The sequence below is a fragment of the Pseudophryne corroboree genome, chromosome 2, assembly GCF_028390025.1.
Source record: "Pseudophryne corroboree isolate aPseCor3 chromosome 2, aPseCor3.hap2, whole genome shotgun sequence".
Classification (NCBI taxonomy): Eukaryota; Metazoa; Chordata; class Amphibia; order Anura; family Myobatrachidae; genus Pseudophryne; species Pseudophryne corroboree.
Genome location: NC_086445.1, coordinates 603,464,055 through 603,490,637, shown reverse-complemented (window position 1 = coordinate 603,490,637; position 26,583 = coordinate 603,464,055). Strand labels below are relative to the sequence as shown.

The 26,583-nt window shown below is 46.2% G+C and overlaps 1 protein-coding gene across 7 annotated transcripts in view; it reads left to right on the top strand.

Moving 5' to 3' along the window:
* RPS6KA1 (ribosomal protein S6 kinase A1) overlaps positions 1-26,253 on the top strand; it is a 324,800-nt gene extending 298,547 nt beyond the window's left edge. For all 7 annotated transcript variants that reach the window (XM_063954716.1, XM_063954722.1, XM_063954721.1 and 4 more), the window contains 2 exons: positions 10,098-10,235; positions 22,021-26,253. In XM_063954716.1, the coding sequence (XP_063810786.1) occupies positions 10,098-10,235; positions 22,021-22,143 (261 nt within the window). In that variant the 3' untranslated portion in view covers positions 22,144-26,253. The remainder of the gene's footprint in view (positions 1-10,097; positions 10,236-22,020) is intronic.
* Positions 26,254-26,583: the final 330 nt, after the last annotated feature.

Genomic DNA, 26,583 nt, shown 5'->3' with positions numbered 1-26,583 from the left:
AGCCAGAAGATAGAAGCCGGGTGAGTATGAGAAGAAAGAAGACTTCAAAGGCGGCAGAAGACTTCAGATCTTCACTGAGGTACAGCGCAGCAGTAACGCTGCGCGCCATTGCTCCCGACACACACACACACACACACACACACACGGCACTGTACGGGTGCAGGGCGCAGGGGGGGGCACCCTGGGCAGCAATTTTTACCTCATAAACAGCACTGGCACAGATATTAGATACTGCTGAGGCAATATAATATAAAACCCCCGCCAGTATAAAGAAATTGAGCAAGACCGAAGCCCGCCGTCGAGGGGGCGGGGCTTGATCCTCCAGCACTAACCAGCGCCATTTTTCTCCACAGCATGCTGCAGTGAAGTGCTCCCTGACTCTCCCCTGCTGAACAGTTACAGAGGACAAAAACGAGGGGGGGGGGGGCACATTTATTTGGTGCAGTTTGTACATATATTTATATATAAAGCGCTATGTAGGCTGGCACCGTGGTTTCAGCATATTGTGGCGCTGGGTGTGTGCTGGCATTCTCTCTCTCTGACTCTCCAAAGGGCCTTATTGTGGGTCAGTCCCCATATTTATTTATCCCAGTGTGTGTGGGGGGTGTCAGTACGCATGTGTCGACATGTCTGAAGCGGAAGGCTCGTCTTGGGAGGTAGCAGAGCAGATGGTGGTGGTGTCTCCGTCGGCACAGCCGACACCTGATTGGGTGGACGTGTGGAATGTTTTGAATGATAATGTGGCTTTATTACAGATTGGACAAAGCAGAGTCCAAAGACAAGCAGGGAATAAACCCATGGCTTTTACTGTGTCCCAGGACCCACCGGGGTCCCATAAATGTCCCTTTACCCAGTTAGCAGACACTGATACCGACGGATTCCGACTCCAGTGTCGACTAGGATGATGCAAGGTTGCACCCATGAGTCGCGACAGTATTCAATTTAGGTTTATTGTAATAAACTTTGTTTTGCATATCTCAGAGGACTCCTCTGTCCCTGACATGAGGGTCTGCATATTTAAAGAAAAATAACCTAACTCATCTCATGAGCTGACCGTTTAAAAAAAAAAAAGCTTGGGAGACTCCTGACATTAGACTGCAAGTTCCCAAGAGTATTATTATGGCGTATCCTTTCCCCCCTGAAGGACAGGTTACGGTGGGAATCCTCGCCCACGCTGGACAAGGCCTTAACGCCCTGGTCCAAGAAGGTAGCATTACCGTCCCCTGATACGGCGGCCCTATAGGATCCTGCGGATAGTAGGCAGGAATCTACCTTAAAATAAATTTTATGCGACTGCCAGAGCCCTATTTAGACCTGCAGTAGCGTCGGCGTGGGTAGGTAGCGCAATTACAGCTTGGGCTGATGACTTGTCGTCTAATATTGACACCCTAGAAAAAGATAGTATGGTGTTGGCCTTAGGTCACATCAAGGACGCAGCACTATATATGAGGGAGGCTGCGAGAGATATTGGGTGTTTGGGTTCAAGGGCTAAGGCCCTGGCAGGTTCTGCTAGTAGGTCCCTGCGGACCCGTCAATGGACAGGTGATGCTGACTCGGAGAGTCATATAGCAGCTTTACCTTGCAAGGGTGCAGTTTTATTTGGGGAGGGCCTCGCGGACCTGGTTTTCACAGCTACCGCGGGTAAGTCGTCTTTTTTGCCTTATGTTCCCCCGCAGCAAAAGGAAACACCCTAATAACAGATGCAGTCCTTACGGTCGCGCAAGTTCAGAAAGGGGGCGTGGCTTTAGTTCCTCGCCTGAGGTAGAGGTAGAGGGAAAAGATCACCGGCTACGGCCAGTTCACAGGAAAAGTGTCCTCCCCGGCCTCTACCACATCCATCAAAGGGGCTTCCACACAGATTTTCAAATCGGCCTTGCCAGCTACTTCCCCGGAGAGGAAAATTATTTTGGCTGCCATACTAAAGCTGGTCAACAGCAAGTGTTTATCATGGTTCCCCTGGAGCAACAGGGAAAAGGGTTTTATTCAGCCCTATTGTGGTCCCGGAGCCGGATGGCTCGGTCAGACCGATTCTGAATCTAAAATTCCTAAACCTACATTTAAAGAGGTTCAGATTCAAGATGGAATCTCTCAAGGCAAGGATATCCAGCCTGGAAAGGGGGGGATTTTAGGGTGTCACTAGACATAAAGGAGGCATACCTTCATGTCCCCATATATCCTCCTCATCGGGCGTACCTAAGATTCGCTGTACAGGATTTTCATTACCAGTTTCAGATGTTGCCGTCTGGGCTTTCTATGGCCCGAGAATTTCACCAAGGTAATGGCGGAAATAATGGTTCTCCTGCGCTAACAAGGGGTCACAAGTATCGCATACTTGGACGATCTCCTGATAAAAGTGAGTTCAGGGGAGCAGTTATTAAAAACAGTGTCTCTCTCCCTGAGAGTACTACAACAGCACAACTGGATTCTAAGTCTGCCAAAGTCCCAGTGGGTTCCGACAACTCGGTTGTATTTTTTTGGGCATGATTCTGGATACGGAAAAACAGAGGGTTTTTTTCTCCCGGTAGTAAAGAGCCCAGGAACTCCAGAACATGATCAAAGACCTGTTAAAGCCTAAAAGAGTGTCAGTCCATCGATGCACTCGAGTGCTGGGAATAATGGTGGCGACCTACGAGGCCATCCCCTTCGGCAGGTTTTTATGCGAGGACATTTTAGTGGGGCCTTCTGGACAGGTGGTCCGGGTCCCATCTTCAAAGTCATCAGAAAATAAGCCTGTCCCCCAGGGCCAGGGTGTCTCTCCTGTGGTGGCTGCAGAGTGATCACCTTCTAGAGGGTCGCAGGTTCGGCATTCAAGACTGGGTTCTGGTGACCACGGACGCGAGCCTCCGAGGATGGGGAGCAGTCACGCATGGAAGAAATTTTCAGGGACTATGGTCAAGCCAGGAGGCTTGTCTACACATCAACATTCTAGAATTAAGGGCCATATACAACGGCCTACGACAAGCGGGGAATCTTCTTCGCGACCTACCGGTTCTGATTCAATCAGACAACGTCACAGCCGTGGCTCATGTAAACCGCCAAGGCGGGACAAGGAGCTGAGTGGCAATGGCGGAGGCCACCAGGATTCTTCGTTGAGCGGAAAATCACGTAAGCCGTCTGTCAGCAGTCTTCATTCCGGGAGTGGACAACTGGGAAGCTGACTTCCTCAGCAGACACGATCTCCATCCAGGAGAGTGGGGACTTCATCAAGAAGTTTTTGCAGAGATAACAAGTCTTTGGGGACTTCCTCAAATAGACATGATGGCGTCACGCCTCAACAAGAAGCTTCGGAGGTATTGTGCCAGGTCAAGGGACCCTCAGGCAGTAGCGGTCGACGCCCTCGTGTCTCTGTGTTCCCTCCTCTTCCTCTCATCTCAAAAAAATTGAGAATCATGAGACAAAAAGGAGTGCAAACTATACTCATTGTTCCAGATTGGCCTCGAAGGGCCTGATATTCAGATCTTTAGGAGATGCTCACAGAAGATCCATGGCCTCTTCCTCTCAGGGAGGGCCTGTTGCAGCAGAGGCCCTGCGTGTTCCAAGACTTGCCGCGGTTATGTTTGACGGCATGGCGGTTGAACGCCGAATCCTAGCTGGGAAAGGTATTCCGAAGGAAGTCATCCCTACTCTGATGAAGGCTAGAAAGGATGTGACGGCGAAACATAATCACCGTATCTGGAGAAAGTATGTATCTTGGTGTGAAACCAAGAATGCTCCTACGGAAGATTTCCACTTGGACCGTTTTCTCCACTTTCTACAGACAGGAGTGGATATGGGCCTGAAGTTAGGGCCGAAATCTGTACCTTAATGGAGCCTATCTATATTCTTTCAGAAGTCCAGACTTTTGTAAAGGAAGTGCTGCACATCCAGCCTCCTTTTTGTGCCTCCAGTGGTACCATGGGACCTTAACGTGGTGTTACAGTTCCTAAGATCTCACTGGTTTGAGCCTCTTCAAACAGTTGAATTAAAATTTCTCACTTGAAAGGTGGTCATGTTGTTGGCCTTGGCATCTGCAAGGCGGGTGTCCGAATTGGCGGCTTTGTCTCACAAAAGCCCATATCTGAATTTCCATGTCGATAGAGCAGAGTTGAGGACTCGTCCTCAGTTTTTGCCTAAGGTGGTTTCATCGTTTCATATGAACCAACCTATGGTGGTGCCGGTGGCTACGGGAGACTTGGAGGATTCCAAGTCCCTTGATGTAGTCAGGGCCTTAAAAATTTACGTAGCCAGGACGGCTCGGGTTGGGAAAACAGAGGCACTGTTTGTCCTGTATGCAGCCACCAAGGTTGGCGCTCCTGCTTCTAGGCAGACTATTGCTCGCTGGATCTGTAACACGATTCAGCAGGCTCATTCTACGGCTGGATTGCCGTTACCAAATTCGGTAAAGGCCCATCCCACTAGGAAGGTGGGCTCTTCTTGGGCGGCTGCCGAGGCGTCTCAGCTTTACAGCTTTGCCGAGCAGCTACTTGGTCGGGTTCAAACACCTTTGCAAAATTCTACAAGTTTGATACCCTGGCTGATGAGGACCTCATGTTTGCTCAATCGGTGCTGTCGAGTCATCCGCACTCTCCCGCCCGGTTTGGAGCTTTGGTATAATCCCCATGGTCTTTACGGAATCCCCAGCATCCTCTAGGACGTAAGAGAAAATAAGATATTAAACCTACCGGTAAATCTTTTTCTCCTAGTCTGTAGAGGATGCTGGGCGCCCGTCCCAGTGCGGGCTTATTTCTGCAAGACTTGTATATAGTTGTTGCTTACATAAGGGTTATGTTACAGTTAAGATCAGTCTTTGGCTGATGCTGTTTTTGTTCATGCTGTTAACTGGTTGCGTATATTCCAGGTTATACGGTGTGGATGGTGTGGGCTGGTATGAATCTTGCCCTTAGATTAACAAAAATCCTTTCCTCGTACTGTCCGTCTCCTCTGGGCACAGCTTCTCTAACTGAGGTCTGGAGGAGGGGCATAGAGGGAGGAGCCAGTGCACACCCATTCTAAAGTCTTTAGAGTGCCCATGTCTCCTGCGGAGCCCGTCTATACCCCATGGTCCTTACGGAGTCCCCAGCATCCTCTACGGACTAGGAGAAAAAGATTTACCGGTAGGTTTAAAATCTTATTTTTAAATCCATATACACATTCAACAAGTGTGTGTATGTATATCTATCTGTGTGTGTGTGTATATATATATATATATATATTATAAAACTAAAAAAATCACATGTACTTAAGTATTCCCAGTCTTTGCCATAAAGCTCAAAATTGAGCCCAGGTGCATCCTGTTTCCACTGATCATCCTTGATGTTCCTACAGCTTAATTGGAGTCCACCTGTGGTAAATTCGGTTGAGTGGACATGATTTGGAAAGGCACACATCTGTCCATATAAGGTCCCACACTTTACAGTGCATGTCTGAGCACAAACCAAGCGTGGAATTGTCTGTAGACCTCCAAGACAGGATTGTCTCAAGGCACAAATCTGGGGAAGGGTACAGAAAAATATCTGCTGCTTTGAAGGTCCAAATGAGCACAGTGGCCTCCATCCTCCGTAAATGGAAGAAGTTCGGAACCACCAGGACTCTTCCTAGAGCTGGCCGGCCATCTAAACTGAGCTATCGTGGGGAGAAGGGCCCTAGTCAGGGAGGAGACCAAGAACCCGATGGTCACTCTGTCAAAGCTACAGCATTCCTCAGTGGAGAGAGGAGAACCTTCCAGAAAGGACTACCATCTCTGCAGCAATCCACCAATCAGGCCTGTATGGTATAGTGGCCAGACGGAAGCTACTTCTTAGTAAAAAGCACATGGCAGCTCACCTGGAGTTTGCCAAAATGCACTTGAAGGACTCTCAGACCATGAGAAACAAAATTCTCTGGTCTGATGAGACAAAGATTGAACTCTTTGGCATGAATACTAGGCGTCATGTTTGGAGGAAACCAGGCACCGCTCTTCACCAGACCAATGCCATCCCTACAGTGAAGCATGGTGGTGGCAGCATCATGCTGTGGAGATGTTTTTCTGCGGCAGGAACTGGGAGACTAGTCAGGATAGAGGGAAAGATGAATGCAGCAATGTACAGAGACATCCTGGATGAAAACCTGCTCCAGAGCGCTCTCGACCTCAGACTGGGGTAACTGTTCATCTTTCAGCAAGACAACGACCCTAAGCACACAGCCAAGATATCAAAGGAGTGGCTTCAGGACAACTCTGTGAATGTCCTTGAGTGGCCCAGCCAGAGCCCAGACTTGAATAATCCGATTGAACATCTCTGGGAGATCTGAAACTGGCTGTGCACCGACGCTTCCCATCCAACCTGATGGAGCTTGAGAGGTGCTGCAAAGAGGAATGGGCGAAACTGCCCAAAGTTAGGTGTGCCAAGCTTGTGGCATCATATTCAAAAAGACTTGAGGCTGTAATTGCTGCCAAAGGTGCATCAACAAAGTATTGAGCAAAGGCTGTGAATACTTATGTACATGTGATTTCTTAGTTTTTATATATTCAATAATTTTGCAAAAAATTAAAAAAAAATTTTTTTTTCACATGGTCATTATGGGGTATTGTGTGTAGAATTATGAGGGAAAAAATTAATTTATTCCATTTTGGAATTAGGCTGTAACATAACAAAATGTGGAAAAAGTGAAGCACTGTGAATACTTTCCGGATGCAATACAATCTCTCTCTCTCTCTCTCTCTTTATATATGTGGTATGCGTTTAACATACGGTCCGGCCGTCGCAATACCGACATCTGAATCCCAACATGGGTACAATAACACCCATAGACGACACCCATAGAGGGAGAATAGAACCCGTGGCGAGCGAAGCAAGCCACCACGCGCGCAGCGTGTCGATCGCAGCGCGCCCGCAAGGGCCCTCGATGCGCTCACCCCACTTCCGGCATTCTAGCAGACGGGATGCCGCTGTTGCTATAGTGACAGCCAGCATCCCGTGCGCCGGGATCCCATATCGATCCCGTATATATATTTATTGTAGGTACCAGCACTCGGCCCTCAATCAGGATAAAGGAGGGTAGCACTCACGGGACTGTCAAGCAGGTAAATAAATGGACACGGGAGCACCCCTCAATTAATATTTTGGTTATATTAACCTTAGTCAGGATAGCTAAAGACATCAGTGACGTGCGGTCAGGTGAGTCGGAGCCTTTCCTGTCATACTCCAGAGTTTTGACTGTAAAAATTATAAGAAAAATACAAAGAAGATATTATAAATTTTATTATTTTAATCATTTTTCCATGTTTATAGGAGTATACTGGTCTGTGGCAGGTGAGGTACTGACTCCCCTGCGTACCTTGTCTGCACGTCTGTTAAAAACTCTGCAAATCGCCAGCAGTATATACTGCTGCACCTGTGTATACTGCCCACATACACCCTCGGATTCATACATGTGTGTATAAATCTGGCTCTGATACTAACCGTTTATCCTCACCTATATAGAAAGAGAACATGGGGTAAGGTGAGCCAGTTGGTAAGTTGACCCACCCCCTGTATGTAGGCAACTATACACTTTTGTAGTCCTGCAACCATAAATTTAAGAAACACCCATCTGTCTGGCATGGTAAAGGGGTAAGTATGGGGGGGGGGGGGGGGGGGGGATTTGTTTCCACAAGAAACTGATTTTTGCTTGTCTAGTATAATGACTGTTATGTCAAGTCAACTTTATCCAGGTCTGAAAATATACATGTTGGTGATTTTATAAAACAATGGTAATCATTTAGCTAAAGATTACCCTGGATTACTAAACTATGTAGTAGTTTTTTCCAAAATGGAGGCTGTGGGGCAAATTGAGCCAGTTTGAAAATGAGGGCGACAAAGTGAGCGCGGAATTTCTCAAAAGAATTGGGGGAGAGCACTGGCTAAGAGAAATCCAATTTTTCATTCAAGGGAAATGTTGTGGCCTTTTTTTTATCACAAAGGGTGAGATTTTTCAGTGACTGGAGATAGATAAAGTGCCAACCAATCAGCTCCTGTCGTTTTTCAAAACAACCTGTAAATTGAGAGTTAGAAGCTGATTGGTTAGTATGTTATCTCTCTCCAAGTTTTGATAATTATCCTCCAAAGGGATTTGTTGAAGAAGTTACTGCAACCTAAAAAGGCCAGAGGAATGGTAAGAAAGGAGCAACAATTTATATATCCCTGCAACGTTGATGGTTGGAATGTTAAATAATTGAAATGCTGAACCAGATGATGTTTGGAAATTGTTTCATTGTTGAATGGTAAACTTGATTTTGTTACCTTTAAGAAATAAGACTATTTGGAAAAGAAAAAAGCCATTCTATAAAATAAAAGAATAATGCTGCTCCTCACTTCTATGGGGGGAATTCAAGTGTTTTGCACTAGATAGCGCACGATGGAGCAATTCAAGTGTTGATCCATTCGGGCGCACACAGCCGCCAGCGCTGACATTACTGTTATGATGTTCCCTCCTTTTGACGGCCTGGTAACTAGTTATTAAATATTTTGTTTAACCCTTAATATACCAAGCGTACCTCATCAACGTACTTTACCAAGCTGGGGTCTTCAGAGGACCCCATGGTTTTTTTTGTCTAAATTCTCAACCGTTTGATGCGGTAAATTACTAAAATTATGTTTTTTGGGTTTCTGAAGGGATACGTCTAGTAAGGGTACGACAGCATGAAATATTTTGTTTATTTATTTCAAGAGTAGTTAGCCAATAAAAGCCATACAGTATATTTTTCTTCATTACAGTGTGTACACTTTTACATCCGATTGGATACTGTACATATATATAGTTATATCATTTTACTATGGTAACAATACATCACTATTAATGTGTTGCCATCGCTACAGTCCTAAGCACATGTCAGTGGTGGTTGTTTTCCTGTGTTCCTCACATATAAAACGTTCTGCATTTGTAACGTAGTATAGTGTTTTTTATTATTTACGTTTTTTTGAAAGAACATTTTATAAGCCTAATTACACAGTATTTATCTTAATCCGATGCGTGACACATAGAAAAATCGGTAAAATAGTTGTTACAGCAAGATCACAAAAAATAACATTCTGGGGTCCTCAAAAGACCCCCCTTGGTATACTAAGGGTTAAATATGTTCATGTTTACACTTGAAAAAGTCAATTGGTCAATTTACCCTTCTGTGAGCGTCGTCGTCTAGAGTTTCCCCACCCCGGGGCGGCCGCCTGTACGCGCTGAGCGATATGACCGCTCATATCGCTCAGTAACGTCACACCTCCGCCTGCCGTGCATGCAGCTCCTGGACGACCGTCCAGATAGAGCATGCATGCACTGCCGACAGAGACGATAGTTGCTGATCCGCGAGGCCGCGCATCGGTCATCGTTGGCGGCATACACACTTGCGGATAAAATAAGTGACGTCGCTCAGGGAGGGGGAAAATGAGCAACGTCGCTCATTTTATCGGCAAGTGTGTATGGGCCGTTAATCTGATTTTTTTTTATTTATTATTTTTGAGACGTCCTATTTCTAGAGCACTTTGTCAAAGATGCATTCCTAATTTCTGTTGACGGGAGACATCCTGAAATAAAGATAATTGTTTTTTAATTACTTCTGTCTCAATTTAAAATTCTGCGTGCACCTTGTTGTGTAGTGCAGGTAATCAAAAGTATAAAATATCCATCAGGACTACGTTCTGACTGCTGAGGTCCTATGGGCACTTTTACTAACTAGGTTTATGCCAAAAAGTAGTTTACTGTCACATTTAACGTATAGAAATTCTTCACTGGTAATATGCTTTCTGTGCAGCTGATTCTCCAGCCAGACAGTGCTACGTTTGTGTTTTCCTGATGCCAGGAGTCACAACAGGAAGAAAAAGGTTTTTCCAAATATAGAGACACTCCAACTGCTCTGATGGTTCCCACCAGAGATCTTGTAATGCTTCCTTGATGGATTAACCCTTCTTCTTCCTGCTGTCTGTTCCCCAGAAAAGCACCCAACAAATGTATATTTCAATAACTATTAATGAAGAAACAAATAGAGAAAAGTGATGAGCGCTTTAACAACAACATCTAGGTGGGATTTATGTATTTGATACCAGATCACCCAAACCACTTTCCTTGAAGAGTTCCTGTGTCACCAGGTTTGTTCTATCCTCTCACAGGACTTAGTCTCCCGCATGTTACACGTCGATCCCCACCGCCGACTAACGGCACGTCAAGTGCTGCAACATGAATGGATCACAAAAAGGGACTTACTACCTCAGAGTCAGCTTAACCGACAAGATGCACAGTTGGTTAAGGTAAGGGAGTTTTGTTGCGCTTATCATTTCCCATCTAGGTTAGTTAAAACAAACTAATTTATTAAATGAGAAATATAATTTCTTCAAAAATAAGTGTGTGTGTGTTTTGTGATAAATGTTAGAAATGTATTAAGACATGCATACTGTATGCATCTCTTCTGTTGTACAACACACAATCTAGTACTACTTAAAGTGAAGTAAAGTATATTGACAACATGCAGAGCTTGGTACAGTTTGGGATAAAGGGGGAGATGTTTCAAACCAAGGAGAGTGATAAAATGAATTTGCCCAAAGCAATCTTATCTACTTACTAAGCTGTGTACACACCTGTCCAAGTCTCGTCCAATCCAACATCTGACCAACCAGTTAGTTAGCCATTGGCAGAGTGTATGCGCTCAATAGACTTCTGGTGTCATCCAATCCTGATCGTCTGGTATTTTCAAAAGATATTTGAACCTGCTGAAAAATCAGAAGACCAGATCACCAATCACCAACCTAATTTAGAAATGTGTAAACTTCTGAGATTGGTTTGTCCAGTTCTTCTTCCAATTCATCCCTGTGAGTTGCAGCCGGTCTGCAAAAGATTGGAAGAGTTGTATGGTGACACAATCCTTTCAACAAATTGTTTCTGAAGATGCAGATTGGAGATCTGCAGCAAACCTAAACAGGTGTGTATGCATAGATTGTGGGATTGTGTCAACAGTCTGGTCTGGAGTTGGATCCCTGGAGGATTGGACAAGTGTGGACCCAGCATTGTTAACATTTATACAGCACAGTCTTCAAAATGACAGAGGCTTTTTGGTTGCTTGGACACTTTAGTACTCTCAAAGGCTTGGTACAACTCCCCCAAGGAGTCAATTAATTAATTTAGTGTTTTGTTGTTTTTCACATAGTAATTTACTAAAAATAAGATTTTAAACCTACCGGTAAATCTTTTTCTCGTAGTCCGTAGAGGATGCTGGGGACTCCGTAAGGACCATGGGGATAGACGGGCTCCGCAGGAGACATGGGCCCTTTAAGAAAGTCTTTAGACCTGGGTGTGCACTGGCTCCTCCCTCTATGCCCCTCCTCCAGACCTCAGTTAGAGAAACTGTGCCCAGAGTAGACGGACAGTACGAGAAAAGGATTTTGTTAATCCAAGGGCAAGCTTCATACCAGCCACACCAATCACACCGTATAACTTGTGATAACTACCCAGTTAACAGTATGAAACCAACATATCCTCACTTCAGGACCGATGCAACTATAACATAACCCTTATTGAAGCAATAACTATATACAAGTATTGCAGAAGTAGTCCGCACTTGGGACGAGCGCCCAGCATCCTCTACGGACTACGAGAAAAAGATTTACCGGTAGGTTTAAAATCTTATTTTCTCTGACGTCCTAGTGGATGCTGGGGACTCCGTAAGGACCATGGGGAATAGACTGGCTCCGCAGGAGACCGGGCACTCTATAGAAAGATTTAGGACTATCTGGTGTGCACTGGCTCCTACCCCTATGACCCTCCTCCAAGCCCCAGTTAGATTTCTGTGCCCGGCTGAGCTGGATGCACACTAGGGGTTCTCCTGAGCTCCTAGCAGAAAGTATAGTTTAGGTTTTTTATTTTCAGTGAGACCTGCTGGCAACAGGCTCACTGCAACGAGGGACTAAGGGGAGAAGAAGCGAACCTACCTAAGTGGTGGTAGCTTGGGCTTCTTAGGCTACTGGACACCATTAGCTCCAGAGGGATCGAACACAGGACCCGACCTCGTCGTCCGTTCCCGGAGCCACGCCGCCGTCCCCCTTACAGAGCCAGAAACAAGAAGGTGGTCCGGAAAATCGGCGGCTGAAGACTTCTGTCTTCTCCAAGGTAGCGCACAGCACTGCAGCTGTGCGCCATTGCTCCTCATGCACACCACACACTGCGGTCGCTGATGGGTGCAGGGTGCTGGGGGGGGGGGCCCTGAGCAGCAATAATAACACCTTGGCTGGCAAAACTAACACCATATATAGCCCCAGAGGCTATATAGGTGTATATTAACCCCTGCTAGAAATGATAAAATAGCGGGAGAAAGCCCGCCGAATAAGGGGCGGAGCCAACTCCCTCAGCACACTGGCGCCATTATTCCCTCACAGTTCCGCTGGAAGGAAGCTCCCTGGCTCTCCCCTGCAGTCCTGCACTACAGAAAGGGTAAAAAAGAGAGGGGGGGGCACAATTTAGGCGCAGTATATATATAGGCAGCTATAGGGGAAAACACTCTGTATAGTGATATCCCTGTGTTATATAGCGCCCTGGTGTGTGCTGGCATACTCTCCCTCTGTCTCCCCAAAGGGCTTTGTGGGGTCCTGTCCTCTGTAAGAGCATTCCCTGTGTGTCTGCTGTGTGTCGGTACTGCTGTGTCGACATGTATGATGAGGATAATGATGTGGAGGCGGAGCAAATGCCTGTGAATGTGATGTCACCCCCTGCGGGGTCGACACCAGTGTGGATGGACTTATGGAAGGAATTACGTGACAGTGTCAGCTCCTTACATAAAAGGTTTGACGACATAGGACAGCCGGCTACTCAGCTTGTGCCTGTCCAAGCGTCTCAAATGTCATCAGGGGCTGTAAAACGCCCGCTACCTCAGATTACGGATACAGATGTCGACACGGATACCGACTCCAGTGTCGACGATGATGAGACGAGTGTACCCTCCAATAGATCCACCCGTTATATGATTGAATAAAGAGTAGAGTTTGGAACAGCACATCCTGGAGTTTTGCTGGAGGGAAGTGGAGGACCTAATCATTGCCAGGAACCTATCCCAGACTACCTACCCGGGAGGAGCGTACTGGTGATAAATAAAGAACTCATTCGAGAACTGTTTTCCACCGGTTCTCAACAATTTCTGAGGAAAAATACTGGAAAGAACTACCCTTCGTATGAAAAAGGGATGTGTACTTAAGTATTCTTCATATTTAACACCCCTTTTTTGGATTTGTTTCCTTTATGTGGCGCTCTGGGTAACTGATACCATCTACTCTTTATTCTTTTGATGCTATAAGTGTACTGGGGAGACACTGATTTTGGGTATCTGTTTATTGAGCTGCCTATTCTGCGCAATTTGTCACACTATCACTCTAAATTGCTTTCGTTATATGATTGAGGCTATGAAAAATTTATTACACATTTCTGATGATACCCCAGGTACCACAAAAAAGGGTATTATGTTTGGTGAGAAAAAACTACCAGTAGTTTTTCCTGCATCTGAGGAATTAAATGAGGTGTGTGAGGAAGCGTGGACTTCCCCAGATAAGAAATTGATCATTTCTAAACGGTTAATGGCTGCGTACCCTTTCCCGCGAGAGGATAGGTCACGCTGGGAAACACCCCCTAGGGTAGATAAAGCGCTTACACGCTTATCAAAGAAGGTGGCACTACCATCTCCGGATACGGCCGCCCTAAAAGAACCTGCTGATAGAAAGCAGGAAAGTACCCTAAAAGCTATATACACACACTGGCATTATATTGAGACCCGCTATTGCATCAGCTTGGATGTGCAGTGCTGCTGCTGCGTGGTCAGACTCCCTGTCGGAAAACATTGATACCATGGATAGGGACAATATTTTGCTAACGATTGACCATATAAAAGACGCGGTCTTATACATGCGTGATGCACAGAGGGATATTTGCCGGCTGGCATCAAAAATAAGCGCTATGTCCATTGCCGCCAGACGGGGGTTATGGACTAGGCAATGGTCAGGTGATGCCGACTCCAAGCGGCACATGGAAGTTTTACCCTATAAAGGGGTGGAACTTTTTGGGGAAGGTCTTTCAGACCTCGTTTCCACAGCTACTGCTGGGAAATCGACCTTTTTTCCACAGGCTACCCCACAGCAAAAGAAGGCACCGTATTATCAAGTACAGTCCTTTCGGCCCCAGAAAAATAAGCGGGCTAGAGGCTCATCCTTTCTGCCGAGGGGCAGAGGAAGTGGGAAAAAGCTGCAGCACACAGCTAGTTCCCAGGAGCAGAAGTCCTCCCCTGCGTCCGGTAAGTCCACAGCATGACGCTGGGGCTGCTCAGGCGGAACCGGGAACGGTGGGGGCACATCTCAGGTTTTTCAGCACACAGTGGGCTCTCTCACAAGTGGATCCCTGGGTCCTTCAAGTAGTATCTCAGGGGTACAGGCTGGAATTCGAGACGTCTCCCCCCCGCCGTTTCCTAAAATCTGCCTTGCCGGCAACTCCCTCTGCCAGGGAGGCAGTGTTGGTGGCTATTCAAAAACTGTATTCACAGAAAGTGATTGTCAAGGTACCCCTCCTTCAGCAAGGAAAGGGTTACTACTCCACAATGTTTGTGGTACCGAAACCGGACGGTTCGGTGAGACCCATCTTAAATTTAAAAGCCTTGAACACTTATATCAAAAGGTTCAAGTTCAAGATGGAATCGCTCAGGGCGGTTATTGCGAGCCTGGAGGAGGGGGATTACATGGTATCCCTGGACATCAAGGATGCGTACCTGCATGTCCCCATTTACCCTCCGCACCAGGAGTACCTCAGATTTGTGGTACAGGACTGTCACTATCAGTTCCAGACGCTGCCGTTTGGGTTATCCACGGCACCGAGGGTCTTTACCAAGGTAATGGCCGAAATGATGATACTCCTTCGCAAGAAGGGAGTTTTAATTATCCCATACTTGGACGATCTCCTGATAAAGGCGAGGTCCAAAGAACAGTTGATAGTGGGGGTGGCACTTTCTCAGGAAGTGCTACAACAGCACGGCTGGATTCTAAACATTCCAAAGTCACAGCTGGTCCCGACGACACGTCTTCTGTTCCTGGGAATGATTCTGGACACAGACCAGAAAAGAGTGTTTCTTCCACTGGAAAAAGCCGAGGAATTGTCATCTCTGGTCAGAGACATCCTAAAACCAGGAAAAGTGTCGGTACATCAATGCACACGAGTCCTGGGAAAAATGGTAGCTTCATACGAAGCAATTCCATTCTGAAGGTTCCACGCAAGGACGTTCCAGTGGGACCTGTTGGACAAATGGTCCGGGTCCCATCTCCAGATGCAACAGCGGATAACCCTATCGGCCAGAACCAGGGTGTCGCTGCTGTGGTGGCTGCAGAGGGCTCATCTACTAGAGGGCCGCAGATTCGGAATACAGGACTGGGTCCTGGTGACCACGGATGCCAGCCTTCGGGGCTGGGGGGGCAGTCACAAAGGGAAGAAATTTCCAAGGACTGTGGTCAAATCAGGAGATTTCTCTTCACATAAATATCCTGGAGCTAAGGGCCATTTACAATGCCCTAAGCCAGGCAAGACCCCTGCTTCAAAACCAGCCGGTACTGATCCAGTCAGACAACATCACGGCGGTCGCCCATGTAAACAGACAGGGCGGCACGAGAAGCAGGATGGCGATGGCAGAAGCCACAAGGATTCTCAGATGGGCAGAGAATCATGTGTTAGCACTGACGGCAGTGTTCATTCCGGGAGTGGACAACTGGGAAGCAGACTTCCTCAGCAGGCACGACCTCCACCCGGGAGAATGGGGTCTTCATCCAGAAGTCTTCCAAATGCTGGTCAACCGGTGGGAAAAACCACAGGTAGACATGATGGCGTCCCGCCTCAACAAGAAGTTGAAAAGATATTGCGCCCGGTCAAGAGACCCTCAGGCGATAGCGGTGGACGCTCTAGTGACACCATGGGTGTACCAGTCGGTTTATGTGTTTCCTCCTCTACCTCTCATACCCAAGGTACTGAGAATAATAAGAAGGCGAGGAGTGAAAACCATACTCGTGGTTCCGGATTGGCCAAGAAGAGCTTGGTACCCGGAACTTCAAGAGATGCTTACAGAGGACCCTTGGCCTCTGCCGCTCAGACAAGACCTGCTGCAGCAGGGACCCTGTCTGTTCCAAGACTTACCGCGGCTGCGTTTAACGGCATGGCGGTTGAACACCGGATCCTGAAGGAAAAGGGTATTCCGGAGGAAGTCATCCCTACCCTGATCAAAGCCAGGAAGGATGTCACCGCAAGACATTATCACCGCATTTGGCGAAAATATGTTGCTTGGTGTGAGGCCATGAAGGCCCCGACGGAGGAATTTCAACTGGGTCGATTCCTGCACTTCCTGCAAGCAGGGGTGACGTTGGGCCTCAAATTGGGGTCCATAAAGGTCCAGATTTCGGCTCTGTCGATTTTCTTCCAAAAAGAACTGGCTTCACTGCCCGAAGTTCAGACTTTTGTCAAAGGAGTACTGCATATTCAGCCTCCTTTTGTGCCCCCAGTGGCACCTTGGGATCTCAATGTGGTTTTGGCATTCCTGAAATCACATTGGTTCGAACCACTTAAGACTGTGGATTTAAAATATCTCACGTGGAAAGTGGTCATGCTGTTGGCCCTGGCGTCGGCCAGGCGGGTTTCAGAATTGGCGGCTTTGTCTTGTAAAAGCCCTTATCTGATTTTCCATATGGATAGGGCAGAATTGAGGACTCGTCCTCAGTTTCTCCCAAAGGTGGTCTCAGCTTTTCACTTGAACCAACCTATTGTGGTGCCTGCGGCTACTAGGGACTTGGAGGATTCCAAGTTGCTGGACGTAGTCAGGGCCCTAAAAATTTATATTTCCAGGACGGCTGGAGTCAGAAAGACTGACTCGCTGTTTATCCTGTATGCACCCACCAAGCTGGGTGCTCCTGCTTCTAAGCAGTCTATTGCGCACTGGATTTGTAGCACTATTCAGCTGGCGCATTCTGCGGTAGGCTTACCGCAGCCTAAATCTGTAAAAGCCCATTCCACACGGAAGGTGGGCTCATCTTGGGCGGCTGCCCGAGGGGTCTCGGCTTTACAACTTTGCCGAGCAGCTACTTGGTCGGGGGCAAACACGTTTGCAAAATTCTACAAATTTGATACCCTGGCTGAGGAGGACCTGGAATTCTCTCATTCGGTGCTGCAGAGTCATCCGCACTCTCCCGCCCGTTTGGGAGCTTTGGTATAATCCCCATGGTCCTTACGGAGTCCCCAGCATCCACTAGGACGTCAGAGAAAATAAGAATTTACTCACCGGTAATTCTATTTCTCGTAGTCCGTAGTGGATGCTGGGCGCCCATCCCAAGTGCGGATTGTTTGCAATACCTGTACATAGTTATTGTTACAAATATCGGGTTTTGTTGTGAGCCATCTCTTCAGAGGCTCCATTTGTTATCATACTGTTAACCGGGGTTCCTATCACGTGTTACATGGTGTGATTGGTGTGGCTGGTATGAGTCTTACCCGGGATTCAAAAATCCTTCCTTATTGTGTCAGCTCTTCCGGGCACAGTTCCTAACTGAGGCTTGGAGGAGGGTTATAGGGGGAGGAGCCAGTGCACACCAGATAGTCCTAAATCTTTCTATAGAGTGCCCAGTCTCCTGCGGAGCCCGTCTATTCCCCATGGTCCTTACGGAGTCCCCAGCATCCACTACGGACTACGAGAAATAGAATTACCGGTGAGTAAATTCTTATTTTCTCTAACGTCCTAGAGGATGCTGGGGACTCCGTAAGGACCATGGGGATTATACCAAAGCTCCCAAATGGGCGGGAGAGTGCGGATGACTCTGCAGCACCGATTGAGCAAACAAGGGGTCCTCCTCAGCCAAGGTATCAAACTTGTAGAACTTAGCAAAAGTGTTTGAACCTGACCAAGTAGCAGCTCGGCACAACTGTAATGCCGAGACCCCTCGGGCAGCCGCCCAAGAAGAGCCCACCTTCCTAGTGGAATGGGCCCTAACCGATTTAGGCAACGGCAATCCAGCCGTAGAATGAGCCTGCTGAATAGTGTTACAAATCCAGCGGGCAATAGTCTGCTTTGAAGCAGGAGCGCCAAGCTTGTTGGCAGCATACAGGACAAACAGTGATTCTGTTTTCCTGACTCTAGCCGTTCTGGCTACGTAAATTTTCAAAGCCCTGACCACATCCAGGGACTTGGAGTCCTCCAAGTCACGCGTAGCCACAGGCACCACAATAGGCTGGTACATATGAAAGGATGATACCACCTTAGGCAGGAATTGAGGACGTGTCCGCAACTCCGCTCTATCGACATGGAAAACCAGATAGGGGCTTTTATGAGACAAAGCCGCCAATTCCGACACTTGCCTAGCCGAAGCCAAGGCTAATAACATGACCACCTTCCAAGTGAGATATTTTAACTCTACCGTTTTAGGTGGTTCAAACCAGTGTGACTTAAGGAAACTTAACACCACGTTAAGGTCCCAGGGCTCCACCAGAGGTACAAAAGGAGGCTGAAAATGCAGCACTCCCTTTACAAAAGTCTGAACTTCTGGGAGAGAAGCCAATTCTTTTTGAAAGAAAATGGATAGGGCCGAAATCTGAACCTTAATGGAGCCTAAGTTTTAGGCCCAAATTCACTCCAGTTTGTAGGAAGTGAAGGAAACGGCCCAGATGGAATTCTTCCGTAGGAGCATTCCTGGCCTCACACCAAGAAACATATTTTCGCCATATACGGTGATAATGTTTACATGTCACGTCCTTCCTAGCCTTTATCAGCGCAGGAATGACCTCATCCGGAATGCCTTTTTCCGCTAGGATCCGGCGTTCAACCGCCATGCCTTCAAACGCATCCGCGGTAAGTCTTGGAACAGACATGGGCCCTGTTGCGACAGGTCCTGCCTTAGAGGAAGAGGCCACGGATCTTCTGTAAGCATTTCCTGCAGATCCGGATACCAGATCCATTGTGGCCAATCTGGAACAATGAGGATTGTTCTCACTCCTCCTTTTTCTTATTATTCTCAACCCTTGGGTATGAGAGGAAGAGAAGGAAATACATAGACTGACTGGAACACCCACGGTGTCACTAGGGCGTCTACCGCTACTGCCTGAGGGTCTCTTGACCAGGCGCAATAACTCTTCAGCTTTTTGTTGAGGCGGGACGCCATCATGTCTATCTGTGGCAGTCCCCACCGAACTGCAATCTGTGCGAAGACTTCCTGATGAAGTCTCCACTCTCCAGGACGTATGTCTGGTGAGGAAGTCTGCTTCCCAGTTGTTCACTTCCGGAATGAACACTGTTGACAGTGCTCTTGCATGATTCTCCGCCCAACGAAGAATTCTGGTGGCTTCCGCCATCGCCACTCTGCTCCTTGTGCCGCCTTGGTGGTTTACATGAGCTACTGCGGGGACGTTGTCTGACTGGATTAGAACCGGTTGGTCGCGAAGAAAGGTCTCCGCTTGACGTAGGGCGTTGTATATGGCCCTTAGTTCCAATATGTTGATGTGAAGACAAGTCTCTTGACTTGACCAAAGACCTTGGAAATTTCTTCCCTGTGTGACTGCTCCCCAGCCTCGGAGGCTCGCGTCCGTGGTCACCAGGATCCAGTCCTGAATGCCGAATCTGCGGCTCTCTAGAAGGTGAGCACTCTGCAGCCTCCACAGGAGAGATACCCTGGCCCTGGGGGATAGGGTGATCAACTGATGAATCTGTAGATGTGACCCGGACCACTTGTCCAGTAGGTCCCATTTGAAGTCCTCGCATGGAACCTGCCGAAGGGAATGTTTTTCCCAGGACTCGAGTGCAGTGATGCACTGACACCTGTCTTGGTTTCAATAGGTCCCTGACTAGAGTCATGAGTTCCTGGGCCTTCTCTATCTGAAGGTAAACCCATTTCTGGTCTGTATCCAGAATCATACCCAAGAAGGGCAGATGAGTTATAGGAACCAACTGTGACCTCGGGAAATTGAGAATCCAGCCGTGTTGCTGTGACACCTTCAGCGAAAGTGACACGCTGTTTAACAACTGCTCTTTTGGTCTCGCCCTTATTAGGAGATCGTCCAAGTATGGGATAACTGTGACTCCTTGCTTGCGTAGGAGCACCATTATTTCCGCCAATTACCCTGAAATTGGTAATGACAATCCTGTACCGCAATTGTCAGGTACGCCTGATAGGGTGGATAAATGGGAACATGAAGGTATGCAGCCTTTATGTCTAGATACACCATCAAATCCCCCCCTTCCAGGCTGGCGATGATCGTTCTGGGCGATTCCACTTTAAATTTGAACCTTTTCCCGTATAGGTTCAGAGATTTTAATTTTAAAATAGGTCTGACCGAACCGTACGGTTTCGGGACTACAGCCAAGGTTGAGTCATATCGCCTTCCTTGTTGCAGGAGGGGAACCTTGAGCACCACCTGTTGGAGATACAATGTGTGAATTGTATTTAATATTATCTCCCTTTCTGGGGGAGAAGCCGGTAGGTCCGATAAGGAAAAACCGTCGAGGAGGCACCTTTCGAAATCCAGCTTGTAACCCTGAGAAACAATTTTTATTGCCCCGGGATCCACCTGTGAGTGAACTCAGATGTGGCTGAAGAGTCGAAGACGTGCTTCCACTGGGACGGACTCCCTTAGCGGAGCCCCAGCGTCATGCGGTGGATGTAGTAGAGGCCGGGGAGGACTTCTGTTCCTGGGAACTAGCTGTGCCCTGTGCCCTTACCTCTGGTAAGAAAGGACGCTCCTCGTACTTTCTTGTTATTCTGCGACCGAAAAGACTGCATTTGATAATGTCGTGCTTTCTTAGGCTGTGAGGGAATATAAGGCAAAAGATCAGAATTACCAGCTATAGCTGTGGAGACCAGGTCCGAGAGCCCTTCTCCACACAATTCCTCAGCCTTGTAAGGTAAACCTTCCATATGCCTATTTTAGTCGGCATCACCTGTCCATTGCATGTTCCACAGGACACGTCTACCAGAAATCGACATAGCGTTGACTCTAGAACCTATATATATATATATATATATATATATATATATATATATATATATATATATATATATGATAGTCAGTCCAACGTACGGCACTCAGCGGTCTTAATCATCCAAAGTAAATCACAATGTAGGCAGCATAAGCTTTGCAACGTTTCGGCACTTTATTTGCCTTTGTCAAGCAGCATAACCATCCATGGTTATGCTGCTTGACAAAGGCAAATAAAGCGGGGGCTCATGCATATATACAGTGCCCAGCTGTATATATGCTCCTTTTGCCAAATAAGAGGTTTATATTGCTGCCCAGGGCGCCCCCCCCCCCCCCCTGCGCCCTGCACCCTTACAGTGACCGGAGTATGTGAGGTGTGTGGGAGCAATGGCGCACAGCTGCAGTGCTGTGCATTACCTCAGTTAAGATCATGAAGTCTTCTGCCGCCTCTGAAGTCTTCTTTTCTTCTCATACTCACCCGGCTTTTATCTTCCGGCTCTGCAAGGGGGACGGCGGCGAGAGCTCTGGGACGGACGGCTAGGGTGAGATCCTGCGTACCAATCCCTCTGGAGCTAATGGTGTCCAGTAGCCTAAGAAGCAGGACCTGCACTCAGAGAGTAGGGCTGCTTCTCTCCCCTCTGTCCCTCGATGCAGGGAGTCTGTTGCCAGCAGAGCTCCCTGAAAATAAAAAACCTAACAAAATACTTTCTATCAGCAAACTCAGGAGAGCTCACTGAAAAGCACCCAGCTCCACTGGGCACAGTATCAAACTGAGGTCTGGAGGAGGGGCATAGAGGGAGGAGCCAGTGCACACCCAGGTCTAAAGACTTTCTTAAAGTGCCCATGTCTCCTGCGGAGCCCGTCTATCCCCATGGTCCTTACGGAGTCCCCAGCATCCTCTAGGACGTTAGAGAAAGGATGATTGTTACATTTAGTAAATCATACCATCTGTACAGTTTGACTGTACAAAGATGAGTTTAAATTGTACAATTTTTGTGACTGATTTTTTTGTTGTTAAAACAAAACCGTACTCTGCTTTATTATCCAAGAGTAATTTTGTGTGATTCTGTGTTACAGGGAGCAATGGCTGCAACCTATTCTGCCTTAAACAGCTCTAAGCCGACTCCTCAGCTGCAACCAATCAAATCCTCCATCCTCGCGCAGCGCCGTGTCAAGAAACTGCCCTCTACCACTCTTTAGCTGGTGTATATCTTCTATCAGGATGATTCTCCTATAATCATGTTGTGATGGTGATTTGAACTGTTAACGAACTTTCAACAACGGTGTAACACCGTCTTTTACCATGACCGTATAAAGCTGTGTTCCTTCCTGCAAATGTGGATTCCGTATGGCACATGCTTGATGTGCTGCTTTTCCTAGCTCAGATGCAGGAAGACACGGGGACCGTGGCTGATTGCCCAAGTATAAACTGTAGATTATTGAGAAAAGACATACATGGCTGTGTTCTTCTAATTGGAAGTGACCACCCCCATTCTGTAAACCATTATCCACCTCTCCTCATTTCCCTACAGCACTATCTCAGGGCTGTTTATACTCCTGCTGTCTGTGACAGTAGAGACATACTGCTATTTTACTTGTGAAATAGGAGAGTTTTGAGTTTTAATACATGTTCTTACCTTTTTTGCTTTATGCTACATTTACCAATACAATCACACATACTTTCAAGTACATTACATATGCATATTCAATGCAGATTTGGTGTATTTGTACACTTAAGGGCTCACTGCGCTTCAGATCAAAAGACACCCCTGTACCTTTGTGTTATGCAGGAGACTTTTCTGGTCAGGCACCAGGAGACCACCCTTGCTGCATCTTGTTCACCTGGAAAAGTGTAGAGAGACGCTCTACTTTTACAAGACAAACATGGAACTTCAATCTTCGACACCACAGAAATATATCCATCTATAGGATACTCGAATGGATGTTTTTGTGCATGAAAGCAAATGGTAATACAAAGTAACACCAATTTACAAGAGTTCTATCAAGGAAAACATGAGCAAAGCAAGGTTTAGAAGGTGCCAATTGGAATTGGTGCAAAATGTAATAGGTTAAAAAGTAATACCTACATATACTAAAGATACCAGACCCCTTTACTTACCGGGTTTTTCTGTCCATAAGGCTATTCTCTTCTACTCTCCCATCTGTATCCACTATTATGAACATTGATGAATATGGCGTACTCTCTGTTTCTTTTACAAGAATATGTCCATTATATACTACTGATTCTGTTTCTTTAAAGGGAAACCTCTCTAGCAAATGACTCCTTTGTATAATTCTACATTATATGAGCAGGTTTTGTACTGTAGCTACTGTCCTTTTTATTTCATTTTCATTTTTTATTTTTTTTGCTTCAGTAATAAATTGTAGGGGATGTACAACCCCCAGGTGCTTGTCCAAAGGCTGGGTCCAGCTGCACAACAGGCTGTTTGCACATACTGTAACGTGCTTCCAGTATACTCTAGGACATATTTTCAAGTGCTGGTCAGACCTTACATTTACATATGAGTAGTAAGTCTACATTCAGTGCTGGTAAAACTGTCAGTGTATACTGATCATTTAACTCATGTTTGCAGCAATTAAACTGTGTCCATATTGCAGCTAGATCTAGCTTGAGGACAAGAGCATGTTGAAAGCTAATGTGTATGTACATGAATATATAGGCAGCAACTGAAAGAGAACAGCAGACAGACATCATTTTGCAGAGTTTTGGTCGTTTTTTCACCCCTTGCATGATTTTTTAGAATGAACTACAGTATATCTAAACAGTATATCTAAAATAACTTCAGAATCTTTGTGCAAGACACATTGAAAGCAGAACTATTACTAATAAAATGATAATCTGACAGTTGTTCTTGCAGCAAGTAATGAGCTATGTCAGCTGAGAAGTGCCATTAAGGCTGGTGTTGCATCATTTCAGTTCTTCTGTCTGCGAGTGTTCTAACATCCATGTAGTGACTATTATCTGTAAGTGGGAAGCAACGTTTCATGGCGCACTACAAGCTTTTCATTTGATGGGTTCTCCAGAAAGGGCCTATATACTCTTTTCATTATTAGTCCTTCTATGGTCTATGTTTGTGTATGTTCCGCTCTCCTCTGTACAGTTCTCTCTCAATAAATCTCCCAAATTTTGTTGAAAGAATAGAATACAATGGCTTGCATATTGGGGCTACTGTGAATTTTGTCTATATTCCGCTAAGCTCCGTTCACCAAAGGATAAAAAATAAAAAATCAGTGAGATAAAACTGCTGTTGAAGTGTACGCATACACCCATACCCACACTACTGTCTACAGAGGCAGCGCCTGTGCTACTGTAGGTCTATTAAAGGTTGACCCTGCTGCAAAATGTACCTACCATTTACTCCATATTCTCCATTGGTGGCTATACTATGCAGACAAAAGTGATTGGACACTGACAGCAAATAGATTGATGAGATTTTATCAGCGTCAGTACTTTTTAGAGCCATCATGAACAGTGATTACTCTTATTATTTATTACCAGTTATATAGCGCACACATATTACGCAGCGCTTTACAGAGAATGTTTGGCCATTCACATCTTTCCCTGCCCCTTTGGAGCTTACAGTCTATTCCCTACCGCATGTACATGCACACACATTCATAATAGGGTTACATTTTGTTTAGAGCCAGTAAACCTACCAGTATATTTTTGGATTGTGGGAGGAAACCGTAGCACCCAGAGGAAACCCACGCAAGTACGGTGAAAATATACAAACTCAACACAGTTAGGCCATGGTGGGAATCGAACCCATGTCCTCAGTGCTGTGAGGCAGTAATGCTAACCATTACACCAGGCATTCCCAACCACGGTCCTCAAGGCACACCAACAGTGCAGATTTTAGTGATATCCAGACTTTAGCACAGATGGTTAAATCAAAATAACTGAGGTGTTCAAGCCTGGATATCACTAAAACCAGGACTGTTAGTGTGCCTTGAGGATCGAGGTTGGGAATGCATGCATTACACTATCCGTACTGCCCCGTATTTCTTGGCAAACTGTCCACAAGTTCCAGGACAACGGAAGGCGGTATGTTTAACTCTTCCGCCTTAAGTACAGTGACCAACTGCGACACTGAAGGCTGAGATGGTCTAGAACACACCTGTCGCTCCAATTCATCCCTGAGGTTCTCAGTGGGGTTAAGATCTGGACTCTGAGCTGACCAGTCCATCCGGGTTACAGAATTTTATATATACCAGTCCAACATCTACCTGGAAACACGACAAGTGGCATTGTCGTCCTGATAAAAACATTTGTAATTTCCATAGAACTGCCACAATATAGGGATCACAGAGTTATCGAGAACATCTCTATACGTCTCAGAGTTAATGTAACCATGCTTTACAGTTAGTGAACCCATGCCAAACCAGCTGAAACAGCCCCAGAGTATAACGCCACCACCTCCATGCTTTACTGTAGGTACTGTACACTCTGGTATCAGACGTTCTCCTTGCAATCACCAAATCTAAACACATCAATCTGATCTAGTAATCTTGATTCATCACTCCATAACACTCACCGCAATTATTCCTTAATTCCATTTTTGCGCTCTTTACACCATCAGGCTGCATTCTTCTTTATGTTTAGAGGTTTATGAAGTGTTCTTTTTGAAACCAGCACATTAATGGCCATTTGGAACTCGTGTGCAGTGGTATGTATGGGAAGACCCCTATTCTTTTTCGCATCTCCCTGGTTAGCATTCTCCGGTCTCTGGGTTCCAGTTGTGGGGGTCTTCCATAGCGAGGTGCATTCCTGCAATGACCGTTCTTCTTCCACGCATAAATACAAGAGACATAGTGGATTTAGGAACCTTCCTAACATCTGTAATGCTTCTCACACTCATACCTCCGATCGAGCAGCCTACAAGGATACCCTTTTCAAACCCTTTTAGCCCCTTCCAGCAAGCAAGTTCGTTAGCAAATGATCTAATCAGTGCCCATCTACCCATTTTACACCTTCATGAACATGTGTCTGCTGCAGGAGCGCACCATTTCGCTTGCGCTGGGGTGTCCAATCACTTGTCTACATAGTGTGTTTTGAATTGATGCCTTGGCATTTGGTGTAGGTGGGCTGATTTTGGCCAAATTTGCACTTACGACAGAATTGCACTTAATTCATGGATTGAAATTTAAATTTGCATGTTTGCTTAATGCAAACTAGTTAAACATACCCTTACAGGCAAGTCCAGTAAAGTGCCAAGGTATACTCCTTTAAACACCGAACTCGTGTAATTTATATCTCAAATTCATGTAATAAAATGTTTTTAAAGCCTGGATTGTGTAGTGATGATACAATTATGTAAACTCTAGTCTTAGTGGTCATTCACTTGTTAATCTACAAGAAAAGGTACAATTTTCAGATATGACCAATGTTATCCTCATCACACAAGTGGATTTGATCTTATATTAACATTATAACTGAGTTTTGTTAATATACAGTGGCTTGTCAGCCAACTATTTGGTACTGTGTCAGATGACGCATTTTGCAAATAAGAGTCCCTTTTTTATTTTATTTTTTACACTTTACCACTAAAATATGTAGTATAAAATTATCAGTTTGGAGGCATATGTTCTATTTTCTAGTATTTGACACAGGGCCTAATT